General features: G+C 37.6%; 1 protein-coding gene across 2 annotated transcripts; it reads right to left on the reverse strand.

The window, feature by feature from the left end:
* Positions 1–477: 477 nt before the first annotated feature.
* On the reverse strand, positions 478–10,146 carry elovl5 (ELOVL fatty acid elongase 5). 2 transcript variants are annotated; one of them, XM_034898015.1, is made up of 8 exons: positions 7,440–7,485; positions 6,748–6,817; positions 6,185–6,372; positions 4,544–4,621; positions 3,801–3,972; positions 3,231–3,355; positions 2,127–2,261; positions 478–1,064 (listed from the first exon to the last, which is right to left on the reverse strand). In XM_034898015.1, the coding sequence occupies exons 2-8, from the start codon at positions 6,803–6,805 to the stop codon at positions 936–938; spliced, it is 885 nt and encodes a 294-aa protein (XP_034753906.1). In that variant the 5' UTR covers positions 6,806–6,817; positions 7,440–7,485; the 3' UTR covers positions 478–935. The 2 variants fall into 2 exon arrangements, with proteins under 2 accessions (XP_034753906.1, XP_034753907.1); XM_034898016.1 differs by lacking the exon at positions 7,440–7,485 and adding an exon at positions 9,927–10,146 and having other exon boundaries at positions 479–1,064; positions 6,748–6,812.
* Positions 10,147–12,086: the final 1,940 nt, after the last annotated feature.

The raw sequence follows: 12,086 nt of genomic DNA on the forward strand, positions 1-12,086 counted from the left end.
TCTGCCTAAATTCCCTGCTACATGAAAACTAAGAAGATAGCTAGAAGAAGATAGAAACAGCAGTCTTTCAAATCGGCTTTGGCCGCAACTCTGGAAGACTAGAAGTGAAGCACTGAAGTCATTTAAAAAAAAATAAGTTATTGGAGTTTTGCCAACCGGATACAGCAAACTATCTATCAACTAGCGTAACTTTGCTCTGGTAGGTTGTAGCGCTATCCTATTGCGTGCAGAGGGAATTTGAAAGACAACCGTTTTTCCTGCTCCTAGGATTGAGCCCTGCCAATGGCGAGTTCCCAGACCCAACATCTTGATGTGGGGCTGGCTTGTCAGGCTAAATTTCCTCTAGAGCAGGGGTCTACAAAGCCAAGGACCCCTTAACTGAGAGAAAGATAGAGCAGGGACCTGATTTTATAAATCATGTTTTAATGTTAAACATACGTACATGTGGCACAGTGAATCCTTAGGATTAACTGTATCTGTTGGGCTTAGTGACTACCTTGCCTATAGGCCAGTAAGCTTATCATCAGAGGGAACTTATATTTGCTAATAATATCTTAGATTCATGTTAAGTCTTTTTACTTTTTTTGAAAAAAAACTTAACACACAACAATTAACAATAATTTGGAGGCCCCCGTGCCTTGACGCTGAGGCCCCCCTGGGGGTCCCGGACCCCCTGTTGAAGATCCCTGCTCTATAGGGTAGAGGAGGCAATATTGTGGAACCATATTACAATACTCTACTTTATTAATAAATTAATTCTATATTAATTAATATAATCAATGTGTAGGAACATGTTTAAAAACATGGAAAGTATCTCAATTTATATCAACTCACTCAAGTGAGTGCTAAACTATTCTAGATAAGAAGAGCCAAATACCTCTTAGCAGCATTAGCTAACACGCTACAGTGAGATGGAGGTGGCGCTTACTCAAATGTCAATCCACCCTCAGTTTCTTGTATGCAGTGCGCTCCACAGATGGCGTCCCATTTGCATTTCCATTTGTTGATACAGGAGAGCTGTTGTGATGCTCCTTCTTTAGAGAACCCCTCTGCTTCTTGTAAGTCTTGAAAGATAGGCAGAGATAACATGTTATTACACATAATGTTATAATTGAAAATTAAAAAAAGTTTAACAGGTTACCTACTACTTAAATGTAATTACTCAAACACATATATTTGATATTTGGGTTTTGGGTATTAATGCTGTAAAATAGAAGGTGTTTAATGTCCCAATCAGTACATAGCTTGGTCACAGTTCTTCAAAAACACAAATTGAAGGGCTCCATATCAAAAAGGTTTGTTGATGTTATGTGTTACATCGTTTTACAACTGCTTACACACAAAAACTTTACTTGTCACACAATTTTTTAAACCTCTCCCTCATAGAGCAAAACTTAATTTCTTTTTCAATTGCATAAAACACTTTTGTTTTTCAAAACACTACACACAATTCTCTACCTATTCTCTAAGACACAAAAATCTGACTAGATGTAACTTGATGTTCTTTTCCAAACACAACCAATCAAAATGCTACACTTATTCACCAGGTCACACACACACACACTCCTCATGTGTGCAAACAGGAAAATCAATAGCTGCTTTATCATAGGCCTATAAATAATAGTTATAAATAATAACATTCAGATGAACAATGGATGTCAACAATTGACCGAGAGCAAGGGTAGTAGGAGGGAGAGGAATATACAGTTTATACAGGTCATGTTATATTCTTCACTATTCCATGTTACCAGATATAACAATGATAACCAGGATTATTACAAAAAAGTTACCCACAATCCATCAGGTGTATCTCACTATGGATCTTATATAACAGCCCAAAAAACACAACAGATTAATTAAACAGGAGTAAATAGTGCATTTGTTGGGAACTATTTTCAGCTGCGGTATAAGTACTTACAGCAGTAGGTCTGTATTTGTAGGATCAACTCAAAATAAGCTGAATAGTTTTTGAAAAGTTTATGTACCACAATGGAAGGCTTTGACAACAATACTTGCAAGTGGGATCAATTCATAGTTTATATTTATATTTGTTGACAATAAGAAAACATTAGTGGACGTAAACTTAAAAACACATTAACTGTTTAAAAATGGGAAAACCAACTGACCTGAATGTAGAAGTTTAAGAAAAATAAAATGAGCGTGACCATGTAACTTGTTTGTGAGTACAGCCATCCTTTGGGAAAGCCACATGGCCATACGGCTGCGCACATCGTCTGGTAGATGGTTAAAAAGAACTGGATCTGTGGAGGAAACACATACTGGAGTGAGAAGGTGACACAGAGAGCCTATAGATACATAATATTGATCCTGAGTCTAAAATATCTTTTAATGGATGGTGGAAGTGCCTGCACTGTATTAAAGCTGTAGAGCGTCCTGCAAAAAATAGTCCAACACCTAAAAGCAACATCAGCTCTACAATGTAATGTGAATATAACAATCATCACATATAAATCAAAGGGCAAAGACTGAAAATACACCAATGAAATTTGAAAACTGTTGAACGGCATTTACTCATGTACTGCAATTTGTACTTTGTTACATATAGCTCATTAATGCTACTTTATTTCTACTTCACTTCATTTCAAAGTTAGAAAAGTAGAAAAATTAGTAATAATAAATTTGCTGCCAAATTACTTATATTGTTTATTTTTTTCTTACAAAATGTATTATCTGTATTATTGTTCAGTGCACAACATCTCCTTATTGTCAAGTATTTATAGTCTTTCATTAAGTCACTTAAGTTACATTTCCTTTAGTAGAAGTAGAAAAGTAGAATATATCGAACCTATTTTCAAAGCAGTTTCTTCTTTGAATTATTCTGCATGCAGAAACCTGCCTCCATCGTTCACTTTTAAAGCTACATACTCTGGTTTTTAGAGCTTTTTTTTTAATTGATCTAAATTAAAAAGTCAAATACAGTATTCATACTGCACTGACTGACTTTTTTAACTAAGCAAAATAAGATTTTTAGGATGTAATTATATTTGCACATTTAACAATAAAATGCTACTTACACATTTCATCAGTGATCATAATCATCATTACATAAAACAACACAATATACAGTATATGTTTACTACATCATAATAAAAAAAGCCTGTTTCTGCATGCTTTTGATTTTGACTTTAAGTACATTTTGATGAAAATACTTTTTATAGTTATTGCTACACGTCTTCCACCACCAGTAAGAAGCAACAGGATGAACCCACCAGCTGTAACTGTGTGATGTACTTCTTCCACCACAGATACGGCCGCATGGCTGGGATGGCTGACAGACCGTAGTAAGAATACATCACAACGTGGACAAAGCTGTTTATGGTGGGGCCAAAGTATGCTGTAGAGACACAGATGAGAGACACAGGTAGTTATTCATATCCAGCAATTACTGTTTGGGAATGGCAAGTGACTGCATTCAGAAGTGCAATAATCATATAGCTACTAACTTTTCATTAGTCTGCTTCATTTGGAACCATTACTACAAAGTTGATGTCAAATCAATAGAAGCAATTAACATTAACGTAATACAGTAGGAAAACTGACAGCTGCATTGCGTGCAAACTGCTGTGCTTTTTCTGCACAACTTTAATAGAAAAGCACAAAAGTAGCCTATGTTACACAGTGCAGCAGAGTTTAGGTCAACATGTGTCACTTAGTGTCCTTTAAGGCTTTGTGGCTGTTTTCGGCGCTAATGGGTTTAACTATAGAGCACTTGAATTATTTAGCTTGCTTTCAGGCTAAACAGTAAATACTGGAGCGTGAAGTTGTGTTAAAACACTCACTATGGCCGCAGGGTACCCAGTTTACAACAAACCACCAGATATTCAGCATGCTAGCATGGTGGTAGACATGGAGAAATGTCATCTGGTGATTATTCTTCCGTAGTATAAAGAAGAAGGTGTCCATGAACTCAATGAGCTTGGAGAAGTAGTACCACCACAGGACTTTCATGATCTGAGAGGAAACGCAACAAATAAATTAAACACAAGAAAAAAAACTCTATATTCCTGAAGAGATGATAGAGATGATAAATCAGACAAAATACATTTCGAAAGTTCTTCCCAAATTCCTGCAACACTACTTATCATGAAAGGTGTCACGCGGACGTCTTTCTGGAAGGTCCTTGAAAGTTCAGGATAAATAATAAAGCAATTTCACTATCTGAGTAGTGACACAGTGATAACACGTTTCATTTAATCACCACAGGTCTGCGAAACCATGCACATTTTATTGAACCTTGTTTTCACCTCCAATGCAGAGCTCAGTAGGGACACCAAAGCGAGTCATCATGATGACATGAGTCAGATTAAATTGACTCTCTTCAGTTTATCTGTTGGGATTTACAGGTACTCATCCATAGAAATCTGGGCAATATTTTCTAGCTGTCCTACAATAACTGGTATTTATACATTTACAGAATGGGACATAGATTGCTTTGTAATACAATTAGGTCAAACGTAATCAAATGAAAATATAATCCCCAGCAACAAACATAAAAATGTTGAACAGTCTGAATCAGACTGACCTTATTATCTGCTTCCGGTGAACTGTGAGTGTCCTGGCAGTAGAAGTTGTAGCCACCGTACCACACAGCAGTAACAAGCTGAAGAAAAGCCATTTAGAACATGTTATCACAGAATGTACTGGAAGCTAATTAAATTGAATTAAAGCATTAAGCACACAGGGAGGTATTTCAAGAGAAATGCAAATACAGGAATATCTATTTACTTTGTACGTTAAAGTGGGACTCCAGTGATTTATTCATAACCTTTGGCCAAGATATCCTGTTAATCCCTATTATGGGTTCAGCTGGAAAATACGTTGTATCTCAAAATTCCCATAAGGCAACTCAAATATTTATTCTGTTTATGTTGTAAGGGACCATGTCCAATATCAAATACAACGTTTGACTTGATTTATCTTTAACCGTCTCTGCTTGGCATACGCTAGTGTCTCCAATAACTCTGTAACACACAGGCTTTCTCAGGTTATTTTTTCAGACTTGGAAAAAAGCCACAACAGCCATTATACAACGGTGTTTATAGGCTGAGTAGTATTCTCTGTGACAAGTAAACTAATCTGTGTATGTGTAAAATCATTGGCATGCCCCTTCAAACAATAATTATTCAAATATAAGTATATGGTGTGGCGTAATGCTGATTCACCAAATCAATATATCCACTGATGTTGCCGGCTGCTGTGAAAGTCTTTGCTAACTAACAGCAGAGCCAATCAACTGCCACCAGTTAAGAACCAGCAATGGAGTGAGGTCATTTATCAGGAGAGTACAGACAGCCCTCTAAGCTGATCCACCTCCTTGATTCTTTCTTCAAACCTAAAGCCGCATCAGCATTCTATAGATGTAAAAGATATTATCACAAACACATGTAATCACAATCGTTATGTAACTAACCACTGCGCCCTGAAGGGTTGACAAGAAAAAAATCGCCCTGTACTTTGATCAAGTGGCATGATTGGATGGCCAAACGTTCACCCCATGGTCGGGGCATTGTCACAGTACAAGGTTTAATGAATCACATAGCCACCGATCCACTGCGGCCTTACGCAATGCACACAGAAAGACACATAGCTTGTTCTGCCAGCTGGATGGGGAGGAAAGTACAATTACTTTAGACTTCCACGTACACAAAACTGCTAAGTCTGGTTTTGGCTTCCTGGTGCTCACGGGTACACAAAATGACAGATACAACTTAAACAGAAAATTCATCTCAGGCTCCTGGCCAAATAATCCAAGTTTGTTTTACAGCAGTGCATCTATCAATTTCAATTCCATAGTCAGCTGTTTATCAAAAGCAGTTTTCCAGCTATGTACTGTATAATAGATGGCTGTGCTGATGTCTGTGAGGAATTTGTTGGCTGTAACAATGACCTGTCATACTGTATGTATTCACATATAGCTTTATTTTAAACACACACACATGAGAGTGGTATAAATCTCCTATCATCTGTGTCGAGAAAGCAAATAAGTGCATTTTCGCCATATTAACACACTGGAGGTTTTCAGTGGGTATGTGACTCAGATTCAGGTTGTTTTCTTCTTTTTTCCTTTTCTTTTAATAATCAGTCTGTAGTGTGACAGTTTGACATTGCAGTGATTGCTTTGGCCTACTTCAACACGTATCTCAGTGTCGAGCAGTCTGTTTACCTCATAGAACATGTAGAAGGACAAGACTGTGAGGCCCAGATTGTAGAGCAATAGGAGGCCTCTGCAGGAGTACGGCTGCCTGTTTTTCATGTACTTGGGTCCCATCCACACGATCAGAAGGTACATGACTGTGAGTGCAAAGGTTGGTGGGTAGTTGTCGAGCAGCAGCCATCCCTGCACCCGCTGATCTGAAATATGGCGATAAAGAGGCAAGTCGTCACCATTGATCAGGTTGCATCATCGGTAATAGCGTGAACTTAAAAAGAGAAAACAGCAGCAGTGCACACACTGAGGGATGTTTGCTCAACAATCGAAAGGTTGGCAGCCAGATAGTGAAAACCCTCAGCAGATGTCTTGTGCAAGTCTCATGTGTAAAACATTTGATAAAAGACTTCAGTCAAGCTTTTAGTTCATTTTCACTTTCACAGCCACCTTCACCTGTCTGTTACCCACAGAACTGTGTGAAGCTTTTGCATTTAAATACAGTATTTGCACCGTGTTGGGAGACAAACACATTAAACAGCAACAGATTTTATAACAGCAACAATAAAAACTTAACTTACCTCTGGGACCCATCCATGTCTCAAAGTATGTGTTTAGTTTATGATTAATGGTCTCCATTTGTCACCTAAAAACAAAATGAAAAACAAAATTCAATTTAAAGCAGTGTGAGTTTTTTTTGGTAACACACTGGCAGGACAGTGCAGCTTTAAGTATGAAAAGCTTAATTAATCCGCCTGAAAGAAGCCTTGACGGTTTAGTGATGATAACAACAACAGTCTTTTGGTATTATCTCTAAGTTGTGTTTAAATAACAAAATGTAACTCAAAGTCAATGTTGATACATGCCTATGTATGTTTGTTGTATGTTTGTGCGCCATGTCCCAATAACTAACCCTTTACCCTTTACATCCCTGAGGTTATAAGATATTGTGGTTCTCATATGGATCATGTGGAACTTTGTCATTGGTTAAAGGTAAAAGACAGCTATACAGGTTAACAGAATACCTTTGGACTTTACAGAAAGAAATTGGATACCATCTATCAAATTTAGGTAAAGCATCTCAGTTCAATCTGAATGCAGCTCTTATTCAAAGTTATATGATACTGAAATATGACAAATAGAACTGAGTGACTTTAGAACCAGTGACTTTGTTTACATGTATTTTCATGTATTGTAATCCATATAAAGAAGTAGTCACTTTAATCCTGTAAATAGCCATCATTTAATATAATAATTTTAATAATTTCAGTTGCACAAGCTAAGAAAAACTTTCTGGTGTAGGAGCTGGAAGGGAGATCTCTCTCTCTCTCTTTTTGTGTGTTTGTGTGAAAAAGGGCATGTCCTAAAGCCCCTTTTGATGTATATGTGTGTATGTGCTTGGTAATAAGTGTATGTTCTAAAAGAATTCCTTGTAAACATGGTGCAATATATGTCTCAGATAACAAAGGAACTTATGTACAAAGTGATCTAATGTAAAATGATCTGCTGCCAAGGCAACACAGCATACCACGGATAGTTGAATTTTTCCCACATAAAAAAGGCTTATTCCGGTCAACCTTAGTACAGTAATATCAGTGCTCTTATTATCAGAGATGCATTAGGCTGCACCAAAACATGATTATCTGCAAGGCCTTAATCAGAGCCGGATGAGCCACAACAGGAGACAGGATACTAGCCAGTCAGTGAGTCTGTGCTAACTAAATGCTGGAGCCTTGCAAAATACGTCCCATCATCCAAAGGAAATATTAATGACTCTGCATTTGTACTTCAGTCCAAATGATTGGTTTAATCACTCCAGCAGATGATGGTTTATTTAAACAGACTAATATAGACGATTGTAAGAGGATGGGCAATATGATAGCATACGTATACAACAATATAAATACCATAGATTTCTTAATACTAAGGTAGATTTCCCTTTAAAGTTTTTACAGTACAAGTGCTTTTACACATAAAATCACTGAATTATGTCACACAAATTTTAAAACCTCTTGCTCAAAGAGCAAAACTAGACCCCAAATCTCTAACACCATAAGCTATTTGTCAGCCTTTCACTCAGTTTTCAATTGCATAAAACATCTTATTTCAAAACACTACACACAATTCTCTACCTAAGACACAAAAATCTAACAGGAAGTGACCTGCTTTCAACACAACCAATCAAAATGCTACACTTATTCACCAGGTCACACACACTGCTCACATGTGCTGACACTAATTGCTTACCTGATCACTAACCAATCACTAATTCAGTACAGGCCTATAAATAGGTCAAAGGTCAAGTAACCTGTTAAGGTGAAGAGACAGAAGAGGAGTAGGAGGGAGAGGCAGGGGATGACGATGAGAACAAGAAAGATTTGGAAGGGGAGGAGGAAGAGGATGAGAATAAAAAAGAGAGGGAAGGAGAGCCATCTCTGATGAGATCAGACCTACACGTATTGATCACTGGTGATCCCCCCACACCTACCCCATTCAAACATCTGGCCTATTCCACACACACGCGCACACACACACACACACACACACACACCGTGAATGAATGCTACTGTATACAACACTGTACTACTGTTACAACAGTAATGATATGCCAAATAAATATTTTCGGTTTCAACATTGCATGGTTGTTTACACTGTACTTCTTAACCCCTCTCAGAAAATTGCTTTCCCTGTAGAACATTGTATGAAAATGTAGCTAGCTTTAGATTTAGAACAACAGTGTGTACACGGTATATCCAAAAATATGGAAAAAAAGTGTTTGCCATTTGATGCAAATGTTTCATTTTGAGATGTGTTCATGGCATTTTGAAGGCAGTGTTGAGATGAGACATTCTGTGTGCGCACTTTTAAGAATCAAGGAGATAAACTTTTGAAGCGTGTAGCTATTATAAAAAAAATTGTGAAATGTACAATTGTATTAGTCCATTGTGATCAATGTTGCAAATCAATCACCATGACTTCTTCATTGACATACTGTATTTTTGCATGATTTTTGAATCAATGTGATGAAGTACCTGAATTTGTAAGTTATTGTTATTTCACTGGATTAACCAAAAACATAAATTCATTAGTTTATCAATATTTTTTACAATAGATTTTTCATATTGTATCAAGATAAATGTTGATATTGCGATATAAAATTACACATGTGTGGGATTGTGCGTATTGCTTACCCCTTGTGTATTAGACAGATAAATAACAGATTAATAGATACAGAAAAGCAACATGGAAAGTTTTCAAGTTATCAACTATTAACACAGTTCAGCCCTCGGCTGTCTGTCTGACATGGCTATATAGCACATGTGATGCAGTATCGCGAACAAATGACAAAATAAATGAAACTATTGTAGAATCTGCGTCTTATACCGCTCACTTACACCACAATATTGTACACTTGTAATTTTCCGTCGGGGTCACACGTGTAATCTAAACTACACTCACACACGCACACACAGACACACACACACACACACACTGTAGCTGCACAGCATGAAACAGCAGCCCGGTCTCCAAATATAACAAAAAGAGCGGTTGTATCATTACATCATGCTTAAAAAAAAAAAAAAACTTTAAAAATGTATCACATAATGTGGATCGCATCCTCAGATACATTAACATACAGTAGCCTAGAGGTCAACGCTTCAGCATCACCCAAACTCATCGATTATACAGTAGCTACAGACGACATGTGCCCTGCAACATTTTCCTTTTCCTTTTTAAATGATAGACTATAAAGCCTCACCATAAAGTCCCCCGGCGGTCCGGTCGCGTTAGATGTTGAATGTGGATGAAGAGATGCAGCTGTGTACCGCGGACTGCTTACAGGCGGGAGAGAGAAGCGACTGTGTAACCTTGGCTGGCTGGCTGGCCGGTCTGAGCACAATGTGCAGCCTTGTCGCTCAAATAGTGGGAGGAACACGCAGATTAGCCCTTTGCACTGCAGGAGGGTAACAGCCAGGAGGTGATCCGGTGTGTACTATGAGGGGCCGTTAAGGCCATATATCAAGAATGTATGCACATAATCCACTTTCACCTGCACACACGCACAAAGAGCATGCACATACACCAGTTACTCCTCGCACACGCACGCACACGCACGCAAACACACACAAACACACACACACACACACACACACACACACACACACACACACACACACACACACAAAAAGCATGCAAAAATTTGCTTTTTCTCACACATAAAAAGTATGCACATACTCCACTTTTTCTTACATACACAAAAACCAGGCACACACTCCACTTTTCTCACAAAAACTTGTACGAATGTAATGTAAAAAGGCTTCTGCAAGCTAAAAAGTAGTTTTTGCACGCTAATATGCCAATGCCTATTCAGTTTTAGCTGGTAGAGCAGCCATCTTCTCGGTGGCAAGGACTGATATTCCCTCAGCATGGTGCGGAAACATACATACAGTGCCTGTAAGGAATTTACACCTTCTCTATTTTACAGGCTTGTCACCTATGTAGAAAACAGACAGAAAAGCAGAAACCATTATTGCATGGTTGTTGGATTCTCTATAGAGTCTCTCTATACTCAAGCAATCGAGAGCTTTTCTCTGTATTTCCACATCACACTGTGCTATACACTAATTCTGCAATGCAGTGGAGTAGGCCTGAGGTACAATATTTGCTTCCAAAATGTAGTGGAATAGAAGTATGAAGTAGTATTAATGGAAACACTCCAAATCATGCTGAAGTACAGTATGACTACTTGAGCAATAACATACATTATCTACAAGGGATCTTCTCTGTTCAAAGAAACAAGTAGCATAGTACTGCAATACCAGATTTTCAGGATCACAATTCCAGGGGCCTAATTGGGCGAGTCAAGAAACCAAATGAGATTCATAATAACGCGACAGGAAGACATGGAAGAAGATCCCGGGAAGCCACGTGTGAGTACCATTACTGATTGTGAATAATGTTATTTGTTTAATGCTAACTGTGAAAACCGTTGGCGTCTTGAACAGTAAAGTGGCCTAATGTTAGCTGTCCAGCCGAAGTGAGAGTAAGTTAATGAACGTTAACGTTAATAGTTTTAAAGTTTGTTATAATTATGTTTGTTCATAACATGTTTGTTCACTTATGATGGCTTGCTAACTGTTAGCCTCATATTTTTTAATTAATTTGTAAGCCTTTTATTTGTTTAATGAAAAGTAATGTTTTAGCTAGCTATCTTTGGTGAGCCCAACTAGTTGTATCATATTAATATATTAATGACTATACTAATTTATTAGAGCCAGCACGTAAAACATCAAAAGATATAAAATCCTGTCCTTAGTGTTGGTCTTCACTATCTTCAGTGTAGCTAACTTATGTGAAATGGTTAATGTTCATTGTTATAACGTTACCTGGGACACTTCATCATCACAGGTATTTCACAGTTATTTTTCAACACAATGCCATGACGTCTATGTACTTACATGAATTAATGCTTCTGAGAAGTAATAAATGCATATTTTTAAGTGTTACCAATATTTTAGTTAGCCCAGCAGCACTCTATATCCTTGATGTTACACTTCCAGGATTGCTCCTCTGGCCCAGGAAATTCTGCCGGATGCATGTATTTTCAGCTTTCTTTGTGTTGGAATTTTAAATTTGGTAAATTAAGGAGAACTATTTTTGACTGCTCCTCAGATCTCTGTAGGGTAAATTTAGACAGCTAGCTAGACTATCTATCCAATCAGAGTTTTCTCATGCACAACTGTTTTGCGAGAAGAAGGAAGACCACTCAATCAAAAGGTAGTGCTGTTACCTTCTTCACAACGTGGGTTTTAATATTGATGTAATACATTTAATATCTATTGTTTTCTTGCATGTATCTCATCTGTCACTTTCTCTCCCAGGAATCATTGAGGCTGTTGAAAGTGTTCAATTATGTAAA

This window comes from Etheostoma cragini, chromosome 17 (genome assembly GCF_013103735.1).
Source record: "Etheostoma cragini isolate CJK2018 chromosome 17, CSU_Ecrag_1.0, whole genome shotgun sequence".
Lineage (NCBI taxonomy): Eukaryota > Metazoa > Chordata > Actinopteri > Perciformes > Percidae > Etheostoma > Etheostoma cragini.